The 16955-nt window shown below is 47.9% G+C and overlaps 2 protein-coding genes across 2 annotated transcripts; one reads left to right on the plus strand and one right to left on the minus strand.

Annotated features, from left to right (window-relative positions):
* Positions 1–1366: 1366 nt before the first annotated feature.
* LOC137900370 (small ribosomal subunit protein uS11) lies at positions 1367–3245 on the plus strand. The gene is made up of 5 exons (XM_068744443.1): positions 1367–1409; positions 2116–2267; positions 2345–2506; positions 2591–2667; positions 3129–3245. The coding sequence occupies exons 2-5, from the start codon at positions 2119–2121 to the stop codon at positions 3194–3196; spliced, it is 456 nt and encodes a 151-aa protein (XP_068600544.1). The 5' UTR covers positions 1367–1409; positions 2116–2118; the 3' UTR covers positions 3197–3245.
* A 906-nt stretch (positions 3246–4151) lies between these two features.
* chm (CHM Rab escort protein) lies at positions 4152–11971 on the minus strand. The gene is made up of 17 exons (XM_068744116.1): positions 11827–11971; positions 11151–11217; positions 10921–10993; positions 10691–10815; positions 10550–10620; positions 10395–10459; positions 10120–10266; positions 9919–10035; positions 9140–9251; positions 8800–9022; positions 8519–8596; positions 6860–6967; positions 6706–6769; positions 6198–6294; positions 5441–5539; positions 4717–4859; positions 4152–4640 (listed from the first exon to the last, which is right to left on the minus strand). The coding sequence occupies exons 1-17, from the start codon at positions 11876–11878 to the stop codon at positions 4296–4298; spliced, it is 1986 nt and encodes a 661-aa protein (XP_068600217.1). The 5' UTR covers positions 11879–11971; the 3' UTR covers positions 4152–4295.
* Positions 11972–16955: the final 4984 nt, after the last annotated feature.

The following is a 16955-nucleotide window of genomic DNA, read 5'->3' on the forward strand; positions in this document are numbered from 1 at the left end:
AGTTCTCCCTGTTTCCTGTGCAGCATGTTAACACTCTGCAAAATCAATAGCCAGTGATCAATAATCAGCTCTTTCATGTCCACTTCAGCTTTTTCTACTATAATGGATATTGTACTGTACTGTATTAACTCTGATGCTGCATGCTCAGTGTGTGTGTGTGTGTGTGAGAGAGAGAGCGAGCGAGAGAGTGTGCATGTATGTGAGTATTTTTAATATTTTTTTCTTTTGTAGTTTTTTGTAGTATTTCTTCTTCTGCATTGTGATTAATGTGTTTCTGTAAATAAACTGTGTTCAAATGCTGCCGCCTCGTTTCATTTAAAGTCTTATTTGGTTAAATGATGTTGAAATATTGGTAAAAAATTATTTTAAGGAACGTAATCTGACCCACCTGAAAGTTTCATAAATTCTTTATTGGGCTCCTAAAATGACTAAATGTTTCAGAGATATCTTGCAGAAAAACAGACAAACAAACAAATGAGCGATCAGATAAACTGCTCGAACTCTGACGGTCAGAGGAGACAGTAAAATACACCTCGTATCTTGTAGGATACATGCAGTACACACGGATTTTACTTGGACGGGTACATGATGTTTGAAGTGGATTCATAAAATAATTAAAACCTCTTAACTTAATTCAGAGAAAACAATCCTCTGCCTGCAGGGCTGTCCCTCGTTCGTCGCGGCTGTTTACGTTCCAGGACCCCCCCCCCCCACAATAGGTGAAAGACCACGTTATTTTTGATTATGTTACGTGTACTTTTACCTTTATAAACCCTCCCTACACTTTGATCATCCTGCCCTATTGCCCTTTCCCACACGCCGACAAACACTTTTCAATTCTATTCGTTTTTATTTCTGTAGCAGCAGATCTGAACAGAAAGTCGTCTCAAGACGAGCATGTTCATGTTGTGGGATGCACATACAGTAATACAGTACTGGAGTGTATATTTCTTATCCTCTTAAACACTGTCAATGCTACCTGAACTCTGAATCCTTAATTAGTTATATATAATATCATATATATGGAGTATATTATTATCTCTCTCTCTCGCTACAACAATAATAATGATAATAACTTTACCAGACTAATGCGAGGTTTAAAGAACTGCATTGAAACTTGAATCATGGCCATGATGATGACGTTTACTGCACAGCCAATTCGTTTTGTTTTCTTTTTTACTCTCTTTTTACTGTTTTTTTTTTGGGCTAGATTTTTTTTTATTATATCAATAAAATAACGGAAATAGTGGAAATGTAAAAACGTCCTAAATGTGAATCGCAGTTTCGCGTAAAGGCCACGTGGGGGCAGCAGCTGCTCGTTCCCGCGCTGACTCAACTCAACTCAACTTTGCCCCCGGAAGCGGAAGTTCTTTCCTTTCTTGTTTCTGCTTCTTGGGAGACGCACAGAGGTGGGTTCTCCTCCGCGGCGCATCCGACTTTAATCCCCTCTTTAGGTGACCATCCGTGTTCCTGGCGCGCCCTCACGCACTCCGCGGGCGCGTTTCTTTGCGTCCGCGCTGGACTCGTTTCTCTGCGTGACGCTTGGCGGCGGGTTTTCCTCTCCGCTCCGGAGACATGTCGCCATTTTAGCTCGAAGCGGAGAGTTGGGCGCTCGTTAGCTCGTTCATCGTTAAATGTTCCGCGACGTCTGTCTCAGTGAAGCGGGTCGGAGGGAGCTGTTGCCCCGGCAACGACCTCTTCGGGCTGGACGCTAGCGAGCTAACGTTAGCATCAATGCTTTACGGGGCGACGGGAACGGAGACCTGCGTTAGCTTCAGCGGCAGCGCGTAAAGCAGGAATCCCGCGTGGACGCGCCTGAGCCGCCGGTGGTGCGTGTCTGTTGTCGCGTTACTTTCTGCTTGAAGCGGTCGTAAACCGAGTTGTGACCGATAAAACGCGGTGAACACGTGACGTGGATCCGCTTCCGTGTTTATCAGGAGATCCTGAACGGATCGATAGTTGATCAGTTAAATGTTGGGAAAGTGTTTAGATTAGCCCGTTGATTGGCTAACGTGGGTTAGGCTGCTCTGACGTCATCATCATCATCATCCAGCGTGCTGGAGCGATGAAGATGACGGCTCCTCGCCGTCTCTGACTCCGCCCCCTCTCTTCCAGACGATGGCTCCTCGCAAAGGGAAGGAGAAGAAGGAGGAGCAGGTGATCAGTCTGGGCCCGCAGGTGGCCGAGGGGGAGAACGTCTTCGGCGTCTGCCACATCTTCGCCTCCTTCAACGACACCTTCGTCCACGTCACCGACCTCTCCGGGAAGTGAGTTCAGGCCGGGGGACGCCGCCGGCCCCGGGCGGGGGCCGCGCCTCCTCACCGTCCCCGTTCCTCTCTTCCAGGGAGACGATCTGCCGCGTGACCGGCGGGATGAAGGTGAAGGCGGACCGGGACGAGTCGTCTCCGTACGCCGCCATGTTGGCCGCCCAGGACGTCGCTCAGCGCTGCAAAGAGCTCGGAATCACGGCTCTGCACATCAAGCTGAGAGCCACCGGAGGAAACAGGTGGGTGGGGGGGCCGGCGGGGGGGGGGGCGCCTGTCCTCGTCTCCGTCTCGGCGCTCGCGCTGAACCGTGTCTCTGCGTTCAGGACGAAGACTCCCGGTCCTGGAGCTCAGTCGGCTCTCAGAGCGCTGGCCCGATCCGGCATGAAGATCGGACGCATCGGTGAGGACGCACACACACACACCCTGTCAGGGGCCGTCCTAAAGGTCTGACGGCATGTCGCCACGGCAACATGGATACTCGGTGTTACTGTGAAGTACTCGTTTCGTACTGGATCTGCTTCCCACTTCCTGTCTGTCCATCACAAGATGAATGTAAAACGTGTTCGAGTATATTTTACTTTATTGCGTCACGGTAACGCGGACGAAGCGTTCCGAACTGATTCGGGATCGGGATCAGCTGGTCTGGATGTCGGACTTCCTGTTTGACCTCTGCCTGTGTAATCCCCGTGGGTGGGAGGAGCTAATCCGGTTATTTAAAGGTTGTCTTTCTCGGGCGTGTTAAGGGTACGATGATCGGCTCGTTGACGTTCCGAGGCAGCGAGACCAGCGCGTGAAATCATTCTTGCGGGTTTGCAGCCGACGGTGGTTAACTTCCTGTTTGTCTCCTTCCCGTTTCACCAGAGGACGTCACTCCCATCCCGTCGGACTCGACCCGGAGGAAGGGCGGACGCCGCGGCCGCCGTCTGTAGACTGCACCAGGATTTTCTGATAATAAAAGGATTACTCGCGTCGTCTGAATCGAGTCTGTTAACTGATGCGAGGTCTGATGTGCAGAAATATAAATATCTAATCGTTCGATTCTGAAGACCGTTACTAAAGAACTCTTGTTAAGGGTGTAACGGCTCGGTTATGTTTAATGCATGTTTACTCATTAAATTTATTCCTGTCGGGATCTAAACGCTCCGGTGGAACTGAAGTCTTCGGGTGAGTGTCCGCCCGGACGCCTTTGAGTGTCGGACACTTGACTGAGCGCTGGCGGCTCGCAGGAGCACGCACACAGCAACGCGTTAGCTCTGTTTCTAGTGAGCGGGCTTTCTCTGTAGGGGATGTTGTCACGGCAACCAGATCTTAAGTAAATGTATTTTTTGTCCCGAAGTTTACCAAACAGAAGTGACATTTAAAATGTTCAACAAGCCCGATGTAACCGAGTCGTATAATTGATGATCACCGCTTGACAAATGAAGTTCAGCGTTCACGCCGTGCAGTTCGCGGCTTCGGCCAGCAGGAGGCAGCAACGGCTCACCTAAAGGCCCAGAAACTAAGCAGATCATGAAGTGACAGCTGCAGAATCAGCGGGAGGCTCCTCTGAAGCCTCGGCCTGACATTCAGATGTCTGCGGGCCAAACCGAGCCTTTGCTTTCCCATCATGCAGCTGTCTCCATGGAGATCGTGGGTTTGTGGGAGGGGTTGAGATCTGAGGACCTACGGGAGGCCCGCGGGCGTCCGGCGCCCCGCCGGTTACTTTCCTGTTGGTAAAGGTCGGAGGAAACGGCTCAGGTTTCGCCCGGAGACGCTCTCAGGATGGTTCCAGCAGAGGAAACCGGTTCGATCCGGTCTGTCCCTCCATCGTTGCTGGTTCTGATGGTTTGGAGGAGGTTGCCTCCTGCTGGCAGCCAATCAGAGTGCAGAACACGGAGGTTGCTGATAATAAAGCTTTAATGTTTCCTCGGAACAAAAACTTCCGACACTTAAATTACAGAAAGGAGAAAGAATAGAAAATAAATTAAGATTTTAAAGAAAGTTTAACCCAAAGATCAGCGTTGGGCTTCCGTCGGATTGGAACAAACGTTACTCCTCCAGAAGACCCTGCTCCTCCAGCCCCGCCTCCCGTCCTTTCTTCTTCTCCAGCCCCGCCTCCTCCCGTCCATTCTCCTCCAGCCCCGCCTCCTCCTGTCCGGTCTCCTCCAGCCCCGCCTCCTGTCCTTTCTTCTCCTCCAGCCCCGCCTCCTCCCGTCCGTTCTCCTCCAGCCCCGCCTCCTGTCCTTTCTTCTCCTCCAGCCCCGCCTCCTCCAGCTCCTCCTTTTTGTCCTGCTCCCCCGTGTTGCCGTCCCCGTCGTAGACGATGTCTTCGGGGTTCGGGGCAGGAGGACAGAAATCCTCCTCTGGAAGGATCTTCTGGAAGATGGACTCGGCCTGGACAGACGCCGGAGACAACGCCGCTTACAGACTGTCCTCGCCGAACTGTCTCTGCGTGGAGCCTAAACTTCACCTGTCTGACGGCGCGATCGTGGCCCAGAGCGCCGTCCGGTCCGGAGCACAGGTGCACGTTAGATGGGAGGTCGTGACCTTCGACCTCCAGCCCTGAACCATCGGCCATGTTGAAGTAGAGACACCAGAGGACAGACGGCGAGTCTGCAGAGGGTGAACAGAACCGTCTTCATAATTAGATATTAAATGTGATTATTATTATTTAAATGAGGTCAGCCATTCTAACCGCCTGCTGGCTGCTGATAGGCCGGAGCAGAGGGACCATGTGACCCTGAACCAATCAGTGTCAGCCAGATTTACATGAAGAAACACCAACGGCCATTTCATGCTGACGACGGTGGATCATCAATAATCAACATTACGACACGGACTAAATCAAATCATGTCTTCACTTCAGGGACGACATGAACACGTCCCTCAGACAAACACGTCCCTCAGACAAACAGGACGGCGTGTCTTTCATCTTTGGGGTGTTCTCACACACATTTGATTTTTCTCTTTATCTCATTTATCGATTAATCAAAGAAATGATCAGTGAGATTAATAAAACTTCACAGAAACACGACAAAGAAGCGTCTCTCCTCCTCCTCCATTATCTCTGATGGAGGGGGGGGGGGGGGGGGCTCCATTCCTGCAGGTTGTTCATGTTATAATTAAAAGCAGAGATGGAAATGATGAAGTGAAGGAGGGAGGAGAGGAGAGAAAGTCTATGTTCGTTCCGGCACCTTGGTCACGTGACTCGGGTGTTCGGAACATCTCGGTAACCAGTGGCGACAGGTCCTCGTAGGCGGAGCCGACAGACTGACAGGTGAGGTGGACCAAGTCTGGAGAAGAAAAAGATTTACATCTAAATAATACTAATAATACAGACGAGGCTCCGCCCCCCTTCAGCAAAGGCAAACTTTATCCGGATTCAAATTATTACGCTAAGCTAATAAAGCTATCCGGAGCCACCTATCAGGAGAGGCCACGCCTAGAAACAGTTATAACTCCCTTCCTGAAGGTCCACATCTTCTAAGACGTTTTAGACGCCTTAAGGATCCACCGTTTCCCCGATTGAGACAAATGGTGTTTTCCTTTAGAAAAGGGTTCAGGCTCACTGACTCAGCAACCAATCACACTGCAGCATCCGGCGCACAGTAGAAGAGGAGGAGGAGGAGGATGGTTTGACAGGCGGAACACACGCACACACACACCTCTGCTGTGTGTGTGCGTGTGCGTTGTTGGTCATTAATCAGTGTTTCTCGCTGTGGATAAATTAGTTTCTCCTCAAGGACACCGCAGGAGTCCCTGCAGCAGACGCTCAGCATCCAACAACATCATCCAACATCATCCAGCATCCAACAGCTCCAGTCCCTCAACCACAGCGCTCGTTGTTATTCGCAGGTAAACAGACAGGGGGCAGGAGGACAATCGGAGACGAAACATTACAAATAAACAAGCGATGCTAAAAGACGGGGGACAAAAGTGTCTCCATCTCACGTGTTCCAGACATGCAGGTCATTGTGGAGGAGCAGAGCTCCACCATCCGCACCGCCGGGCGTCCCGCCGCCACCGGAGGAACGGTTACCAGGGAGACCTGACAGGCGGGGAGAAAAGTTACAGAAAAGTCTGAAAAGAAATTCTCCTCAGATTCGTTTGATCTTATTACCGAACACTGCAGGCTAACGCACACACACGCACACACACGCACACACACGCACACACACGCACACACACGCACACACACGCACACACACACACACACACACGCTCACACACACACACACACACACACACACACACACACACCCCAATTCAATTTCAATATTTAACTCTCACATAATTAGCAAGGAATGTGTGTTTGTTCAGAAAGATGAATTTGGGGGACTTCCGACTCCATATTTGACTTCCTTTCTCTCTTTGATGAGCGTAACTCCCATGATTCACTGGGGCTGAAGGACACAGTGACCTCTGACCTGAATATCTAATCAGCCCAAACACGACTCACCTGCTGGTCTGATTCGCTGGGCAGAATGGAGGCGTCGGTGATCAGGACCGCTCTGGACAGAAACCTGCACGGAGACAGACGGACAGACGTCCAACAAGCCCGTCGTTACGCGGCCTCGAGGAGCCTGGCCGGTTGGCGATTGGTGGGCTCTGACCTGGTGGGCGTGGCCACCTTCTTTCTGGCCTCCCCGAAGTAGCCTTCCTCTGCAACGAAATACCTGCAGCCGATTCGCTGTCCCCGGCTGTCGATCACTGCCTTACACCTGAGTGAAGGCGAGGAGAAAAAGACGGCACAAAGACATTTATCAAACGAAAGACGGACACTTTGAAGAAGTCAAACGCTGGACTTAGGACCGACGCAAACCTCGGAGGCGTTTATAACAACGTTATAACGTTAGCCCAAATACAGACTGACCCGGAGAACACAGAATCATTTCACCTTTAACAGCTGATTCATGGGTTCATTTGTTAAACCAACGGTGGACCGACTTTAGAATCCGACTTTAGAATCCGACCTCGGACCATTTGAATATTTCACACTATTAAATTATGATTTTCAGTATAGAAATGATTGATTTCCAAGGTGGCAGCGTTTCAAGGGTGCCTCTCTCACACACACACACACACACACACACACACACACACACACACACACACACACACACACACTCTCCCGGAGCCTATTATTGGGAATAATGATGCGCACAAAGGCTCATCCATAACCCCTGACACACAGACACACACTGGCTGCATTAGAAGGTCACACACAAAGATAATAGATGACGACACACACAGCGCTCCTTGTTAGCATCATTAGCATTTTCACATTTAGATTTATGAAACGCACAGCAGCGCAGCTAAAAGTACAAACGACCCATGAAGGGAGAAGAAGGGATGCCAAACATACGTGACCTAAACGCCACAGAGAAATCACGGGGGGGGGGGGGGGGGGTTAAATGGCATTCAAATAAACTGTTACGACAAGTCAAACCAACAATAATCGCTGATTCAACACTAGTAATAGAGACAAACGGACTAAACAGGCTTATAACTACATAATAACATGCTTGAGCTGAGTCTCCACTAAATGCCTGAACACACCGGAATGAGGCCCAGATGCTAACATGCTAACATGCTACCTCGATAATAACAAGTCCGAGTCTTTTTTTTGTTTTAAAGCGACCTTCAATAGGTCACCTGGGTGTGTGTGTGTGTGTGTGTGTGTGCGTGTCCTTTCTGTTCAGCTTTGTGATTGGATGATAATTTATGATCACTAAAATATTCCATTTATGAAGAGGAAATTAACGTTATAATATAACCTCTGATCCTCGTCACACCTCACAGCTCTCTCTCTCTCTCTCTCTCTCCCTGTGTCAGTGTCTCTCTATGATTATTTTCTGCCTTGTCGACTGCCAGATTAAATGACTGAGTGACTGCTGACAGTCTGGAGCACACGCACACACACGCACACACACGCACACGCGCACACACACACACACACACACACACACACACCGTCAGACCCGTTTGGAGCGTGGCCCCGCCCCCATCACTGACATGCACATCACCAGCGTGGCTGGAGCTCCACACACGGCGTTCATTCATATTTAAACGAAGGCGAGCAGGAATAAAACAGGTTCTCGGTTCTCGTTCATAACTCCATTATTAATCCGACTGCTGCTCATTTCAGAGCCAAGAAGGTGTAAAGGCGAACAAATCCTCCAGAACACGAGTCCTGACACGGAGCCCACTCACACGAGCAGCAAGTATAACCGTGGGAGTACTCTGAGTACTAGCTATAGTTGTACTCGTACCTGTTTGTGTCCTTGTCCACCACCAGGCAGTTGACGGAGTGTCTCAGACAGTAGATTCCTCCAAACACAGCACACATCCTGAAACACACAAGAACAGGTGCGTTAGCAAATCGACAGGAAGAGCTGTAGGACGTACGCAGGTGTGTAGAAGAGGACTAGTCGTAGAGGTCACGGGAACAGAAGCAGCATCGAGGCTAATGAGAGTAGCTACAGAGTGTAGCATGAGCAGCACAACCAGACAGACAGACAGGTAAACAGACAGACAGGTGGATGCTTCTTACCTACAGAAACACTGAGGGATCTCTCCAAGGCCATACACAGGAAACAGGAAGGGCGTGTTGCCGTAGCGACCAAGACAATGTAGAAAGTGACGAGTGGAAGCGAGGCCCTCCTCTGTCTGCGCATCTTCTGTTACCATGGCGATGGAGTGAAGAAGGAAGTGCTCCAGGTTGTCGCCAAGCTGCTGGCTACGGAGGAACTCCAAATATGGCCGACCACTGTAGGCTGAAGGAGAGGGAGGCAAGGAATCACATCACCCATAATTCCCTGCGAGGCTGAAGCGATGTCTTCAGACACGTGTCCGCTGATGATGTCATCTGATGATGTCATCGCGTGTCTCACCCTGCTGGTCCTCGGTGTCCTCCACACAGGAAGTGAGGAAACGCATCAGCTTCCTCTTCTCCACCACGGACAGCTGGCGACTCGCAAACACGTCCGCCCTGCTGCAGGGCACCTGAGAGATCCAGGTGCGTGAGACAGGTACGCAGAGAGACAGGTACGCAGAGAGACAGGTGGGTGAGACAGGTACGCACAGACAGACAGGTACGCAGAGAGACAGGTGGGTGAGACAGGTACGCAGAGAGACAGGTATGCAGAGGGACAGGTGCGTGAGACAGGTACGCAGAGACAGGTGGGTGAGACAGGTGCGCAGAGAGACAGGTGGGTGAGACAGGTACGCAGAGACAGACAGGTATGCAGAGAGACAGGTGCGTGAGACAGGTGCGCAGAGAGACAGGTGGGTGAGACAGGTACGCAGAGACAGACAGGTATGCAGAGAGACAGGTACGCAGAGACAGGTGCGCAGAGAGACAGGTGCGTGAGACAGGTGCGCAGAGAGACAGGTACGCAGAGACAGGTGCGCAGAGAGACAGGTGGGTGAGACAGGTACGCAGAGAGACAGGTGCGCAGAGAGACAGGTGCGTGAGACAGGTACGCAGAGACAGACAGGTATGCAGAGAGACAGGTACGCAGAGAGACAGGTACGCAGAGAGACAGGTACGCAGAGAGACAGGTGCGCAGAGAGACAGGTGGGTGAGACAGGTACGCAGAGAGACAGGTACGCAGAGAGACAGGTGCGTGAGACAGACGGCTGCGCAGACAGACAGGCAGCTTCTACACACCTGCTCCACCTTCCCACGCCGATAGGTGAGTATCCTGGTGGCGTTCTTGAACTCCGCGTAGCGACTGACGTTTGACTTGATGAGCAGATCGACCAATGAGCCGCGAGAATACATGAACTGAGGAAGGTATTCCGGTAGAGTATCAGATTACGGTTCCGCCTGCACCCGGTCCGTTTGCTACGCGGCTCTAAGTGGACCTGCCTTTGAGACCAGGTCGATGTTGAACCGGCGTCCTTCCTTCACCAGCCGGGCGTAGCTGATCTTTGCCTTCGTCGGCTCCGATTGGCTTTGTTCAGGAGAGGGGCTGGGCCGATCCGTCTCTGGCTCCGCCCCCGCTGTCTGGGCGGTCTTTGTGATTGAACAAACAATAACACAGTTTAAAGCCTGTGTGTACTACAGAACTACAGCGTTAGTATCCGGTGGGACGTGCTCATTACTCTGATCAAATACTTTGTTGCTCTCCTCGTCTTCCTCACCTGCTGCTCTTCATCTCCGTTTGGTTCCTCTGGTATCTCCTTCGGTTCGTCTTCCTCTTTCACACCTAATTTAAATAAGAAAACAGGTTCCTGAAACGCTTCGACGAATCATCTGTGAAATATTATAAAAGCTTCCCGTTGGAAGACTGATCGACCTGCAGATCCGGCCTCCGTGGTGATTGGAGGACCGGGGGTCGAGCCTTCCTCCTGCTCCTCATCTTCCTCACTGAGAACAACATTTAGAATGAAACCGACGAGTCATCTCATGAACGAATCAGAACTAAGCTGAACTTTACCTGGTGAAACAGAACACCTGCAGATTACTGACGGAGGCGGAGTCAGAGTTTGACAGATAGATCAACTCCTCCCCTTCTTCCAGCAATCTCAACCAATCCGGAGCCTCCTCCTGTTTAGACTCCTCCTACCAGCATGCGCAGACACATGACCTGAATAAACCCCATTCATGCTTCTCTCGTCACAACGGCGTCCACCACAGCAGCCAATCAGAGAGCAGCGCTGCACTCACGTGGGCGTGGTCTATCCAGCTGAGGAGGCCATTGAAGGTGAAGCTGGCCCATTTGCCTGCGTAATAACTCTGTCTGAAAACACACATGTGAGTTTCAGCTCCGCCTGTCCTTAAACTACAAAGAGAAAACATCCAGACTACAAAGAGAAAACATCCAGACTACAAAGAGAAAACATCCAGACTACAAAGAGAAAACATCCAGACTACAAAGAGAAAACATCCAGACTGACCTGTCAAGGTGAAGAACTCTCTGTCCCACCCTGGAGAAGGCTGCAGCGACCACCGACTCAGCAAGGCCTGAACGGACGGGAATACACGATCAATACATCGGTAATAATAACGACCGAGAGGGGACACACAAACAAATACACCGAACAAGAGTCAGAATAACCAGATTAAGCCCGGCCTAATAGATAAACTCAGGATTACAGCGACTCAGCAGATAGTCTGAAAGAGAGGTCAATAATAAAGTCACGTGACGGCCTGCGCTCACTGACAGCGCCCTCGTTAGCCTGTTAGCCCGTTAGCTCTCAGCACAGCTCCTAATTTAAGCATCGCTCCTGGGCCATGGTGCAGAAATACAGCATATAAAATACGTTGGAAACATTGCAGCTAGCTCGGCTGCTAACTTTAGCATAAGCCAACAAGTTCCGCAGCTGCAACGGAGCCGTGACATGTGTGCACTGTTTACATGGACGTACGACGTCTAGCTAGCAGCTAGCCTTCGTCATTTAGAATGAATGGTCCGCTAGCCGCGAGCTAACGCCAGCTGTGTCCCGACTTTGACAGATAAACCCCGGGATTTAAGGATGCTTGGGCCCAAACGGTCACCGGTTGAACAGACACATCAAGCAACGAGAGTCTTTTGATCATATCTAACATTAAAAAAACAAGCGTTCTCTGTACCTGTGCCCAGAATGACGACATCGAATTCGGACGGCAGGTCCTCGGCAGCCATGTTGTTAGCGAGGAAGCAGAGTCACGTGACAGCGACCAACCAATAACAGCACAGTTCGGTCTCAGCTTGTTTTAAACCCCACGATTCATCTGTTTTCTCTCAAGCGTGTTAAAATTATTCTAACATCACATTTTTACATTATTACGAAATATATTGTTACAGAAAAATGTTTTTATGGTGCAAAAATGTATTAAATTAAACTCTAATTGCTATAACAGCATATTTATTATACATACGGAGGCTGCGTTGACTTTTTGTTTGTTTATTTGTTTTGTTTTGGACTATCTGCAGGATTAGCACACTTCTTGATAACGCGAGTCTCAGCGTGAAAAGACTCTCACGTTATCAAGAAGTTGAACAAAGTAATCCGATCCGATTCTGATCATCAGACGTTTGATGACTGTCTGATCACCGAGACGCGGCTGCAGGTTTGGCAACATTTTCTTCTTCTTTGGTGGTGCTTTCTGCCTCTGCCAAGTCCTCCAGAGACGCTCTGTGTGATGTGCATCCAGGAATGCAGCCGGATTCCTTGTGTTTCTCCTTCATCCATCTAAAAAAGACCAGATGGTTTAAAAAATAAAAGCTCTGCCCTCGTGTCCTTTCCTTCTCTCCTCGCCTTGTTTCCTGGATTATTGAGATGTGGAAATGTTTCTATACGTATGAAAATGTATGGATAAAGGCCTCCTGTGCACACGCTGAACGTAATCCGTTGATGGGTCAGTTTACGTTCCCGTATCATCAATCTGTTTGTTTGTTTTAATAAAGGGGTTACAATGATGATGTAATTCATTAAAATAATAAAGGGTGTGGGTTTGTGTGTATATGTTATCCTTTTAACTTCATTTTCCTCCCATGAATGAATCATTTATAATAAATAAATAAATAAATAAACAGATTCTGATCATTTAAAGGAGACGTATTCTACCATTTTTCCACAAGTTAACGCAGTTCCCAGGAAATATCTGTGACTGTCTTTGGTCCAATCAGCAAACAGATGCTGCAGGACAGCGTCCCTCTTTTCTGTCTCAAACAGATGCTGCAGGACAGCGTCCCTCTTTTCTGTCTCAAACAGATGCTGCAGGACAGCGTCCCTCATTTCTGTCTCAAACAGATGCTGCAGGACAGCGTCCCTCTTCTCTGTCTCAAACAGATGCTGCAGGACAGCGTCCCTCATTTCTGTCTCAAACAGATGCTGCAGGACAGCGTCCCTCATTTCTGTCTCAAACAGATGCTGCAGGACAGCGTCCCTCATTTCTGTCTCAAACAGATGCTGCAGGACAGCGTCCCTCTTGTCTGTCTCAAAGGGTTCTGTCAGAAACGCCTCTGAAAATGAAACTGAAACGAAATTGAGAGCGGGCAGCTGCACGCTACCATGGTAACCGGTGAGGTGACATTTTTTAGTACACACTAAAACATTTTTGCCAATTGTCACCAGTTTGCCAATTGACAAGTACAGTCAAACAGTAGCATGTATCACAGTACAAGTACAGTCACACAGTAGCATGTATTACAGCACAAGCACAGTATACCGTAGCATGTATTACAGTACAAGTACAGTCAAACAGTAGCATGTATTACAGTACAAGTACAGTATACCGTAGCATGAATTACAGTACAAGTACAGTCAAACAGTAGCATGTATTACAGCACAAGTACGGTCACACAGTAGCATGTATCACAGTACAAGTACAGTCAAACAGTAGCATGTATTACAGCACAAGTACAGTATACAGTAGCATGTATTACAGCACAAGTACAGTATACAGTAGCATGTATTACAGTACAAGTACAGTCAAACAGTAGCATGTATTACAGCACAAGTACAGTATACAGTAGCATGTATTACAGTACAAGTACAGTCACACAGTGGCATGTATCACAGTACAAGTACAGTCACGCGGTAGCATGTATCACAGTACAAGTACAGTATACAGTAGCATGTATTACAGCACAAGTACAGTCACACAGTAGCATGTATCACAGTACAAGTACAGTCACACAGTGGCATGTATCACAGTACAAGTACAGTCACACAGTAGCATGTATTACAGTACAAGTACAGTCACACAGTAGCATGTATTGCAGTACAAGCACAGTCAAACAGTAGCATGTATTACAGCACAAGTACAGTATACAGTAGCATGTATTACAGTACAAGTACAGTCACACAGTAGCATGTATCACAGTACAAGTACAGTCACACAGTAGCATGTATCACAGTACAAGTACAGTCAAACAGTAGCATGTATCACAGTACAAGTACAGTCACACAGTAGCATGTATTACAGCACAAGCACAGTATACCGTAGCATGTATTACAGTACAAGTACAGTCAAACAGTAACATGTATCACAGTACAAGTACAGTCAAACAGTAGCATGTATCACCGTACAAGTACAGTATGCAGTAGCATGTATTACACTACAAGTACAGTCACACAGTAGCATGTATCACAGTACAAGTACAGTCACACAGTAGCATGTATCACAGTACAAGTACAGTCAAACAGTGGCATGTATCACAGTACAAGTACAGTCACACAGTAGCATGTATCACAGTACAAGTAGAGTCAAACAGTAGCATGTATTACAGTACAAGTACAGTCACACAGTAGCATGTATCACAGTACAAGTACAGTCAAACAGTGGCATGTATCACAGTACAAGTACAGTCAAACAGTGGCATGTATCACAGTACAAGTAGAGTCAAACAGTAGCATGTATTACAGTACAAGTACAGTCACACAGTAGCATGTATTACAGTACAAGTACAGTCACACAGTAGCATGTATCACAGTACAAGTACAGTCAAACAGTGGCATGTATCACAGTACAAGTACAGTCACACAGTAGCATGTATCACAGTACAAGTAGAGTCAAACAGTAGCATGTATTACAGTACAAGTACAGTCACACAGTAGCATGTATACAGTACAAGTAGAGTCAAACAGTAGCATGTATTACATTAAAAATAAACTTTATCTGTTCTTCTTCTTCGGCTCATGCACGAGCCACCGATAGAGCGTGGACATGCGGAGCGCAGACATGGGGAGAGTGCACGCAAATCTTGTGAACGTCCCCCCCGTTGTGACATCACAAAGGGGAAGATTGCTGCCAGACATGTTTCAATAATTGATTGCAGAACTACGCAGGACTGACTGGACGGTTTAATTTAGTTTTTGGGTTGGTAACGACCAGAAAGCACCAAATATGAGTGTAGAAACATGTGAACGTGATGTGTTTTTCATAATATGTCCCTTTAAGACTTACAGATCTCCATTAAAAGTGAAAATGTGATCATGTATCAACTATCAACTACAACATCCAACTTTAAATCTGCTTTTTAGATTAGAGTGACGAAGAAAAAGGCGCTCTGTCAATCTACGGGAGCCCTTCAGGTTCATCTTACAGCGAGCTGCGTTTCATTTAATGAGCCTGCAGCGCTTGCTTTCTCGCCTGCTGTGGAATCAGTGACGTCTGACCCTGAAGACTTGCTTCAGTCCTCCTGCCTAGTAGAAACAAATGAGCTATAAAGCAGCGATCAGGGACATGGAGGCCAGTTGGGTGACACGTCATGTGTTTATGTGACAGAACAGTTAGTACAATACTGACATACATGGACTCGTCAGACAGCATACAGGTTCATCAATACTCTCATTGCATTTTCACTAGAGCTGAAGCGTGCGCGCGCGCGCGCAGCCGGCAGAGGTCCGTCTTCCAAAACGTTTGAAGAGGGTTGAAAAGGAAAAGGAAGTGTTCTTCTGTTAAATGTTTCCTGGCGTCTCTTCTGTTCCTGACATGAAAAGGCCTTTTGTAGCTCGTTAGCGAGACGTGTTACCGATAAGACGCTGTGATCAGCCGCCAGAGCGTTTCCCGCCTGCAGGGGAACCTCCAGAGACGAAGGGCGCGGAGGAGGAGGAGGAGGAGGAGGAGCAACCTTGAACGGAGGAAACATCCATCTACACTGACTGAACTGGCCCAGCGGCTTCAAATATCCATCCATCATTAAGTACTGTACATGTACGTGTTTGCGTTGTCCTGATGAAATCCTGAACAATCAGAAAAGAGCTTGAGCCGGCTGGGATTCATAGTGCACGTGCAATAACACACGCATTCGACACGAGGCGCTCGCTGTGACGCGGATCAGCCTCATGCCGAAATGAATAATAATAATTCCATGACCAGGGAAACTCTAAACACAGATCAGTTTAAGTCTATTCCTCATCCGCTCATATTTAACTTCATGCGCTGTCCAGGGCTGTCCCCCTGAGACCCAGCCAGTTAGCATGTCCTCCGTAGCGGACATGTGTCCATTAAAGATGACATGCTAACTGGCGAGCTGGGTCCCAGGAGGATAAATATATATATATATATACTTCACTTCTTTATATGACAGATATATCTTTAGATTTAAATCAGACCCTGAGTTGAACTCTAATCATTTTGGGGGCAGCTCCTCGCCCTCCTTGGGTTTTGTCCAGCAGCTGATCTCAGCTCCTGGCTCCATCCTATAATACGGACGGGACGATCATTTTAACGTGGACAACATGGATGTGATGATATTCAAGCTTTATCTGTTGGCATTTAAGCTGCTCTGCTCCATAAAGGTTAATTTGATGCTTTTAATTTGAAACTCACCTGATGTATGAGGTGGGATTTTTCACAGCCTCTCTTCAGCGCAGCAGATTAAAAATGAGGGATTTATTAGCCCTGTTGGAAAACAAGCGTGAACCAGATTACTGCAGTTATAAACACATCGGACATATAAGTTAAAACAACGTGAGTTTAAAGAATAAAACAACGTGAGTTTAAAGAATAAAACAACGTGTGTTTAAAGAATAAAACAACGTGAGTTTAAAGAATAAAACAACGTGAGTTTAAAGAATAAAACAACGTGTGTTTAAAGAATAAAACAACGTGAGTTTAAAGAATAAAACGTGAGTTTAAAGAATAAAATATAAAATTTACAAACTGTAAAAATATTACAAAGATATTTTTAAATGAAATGATAAAAGTTTATACCAGTTAAATATAAAGTAATAAAATTAGGTCGCTATATTTTCACACAATATTGATTT

Source organism: Brachionichthys hirsutus, chromosome 10 (assembly GCF_040956055.1).
Source record: "Brachionichthys hirsutus isolate HB-005 chromosome 10, CSIRO-AGI_Bhir_v1, whole genome shotgun sequence".
NCBI classification, from domain to species: domain Eukaryota; kingdom Metazoa; phylum Chordata; class Actinopteri; order Lophiiformes; family Brachionichthyidae; genus Brachionichthys; species Brachionichthys hirsutus.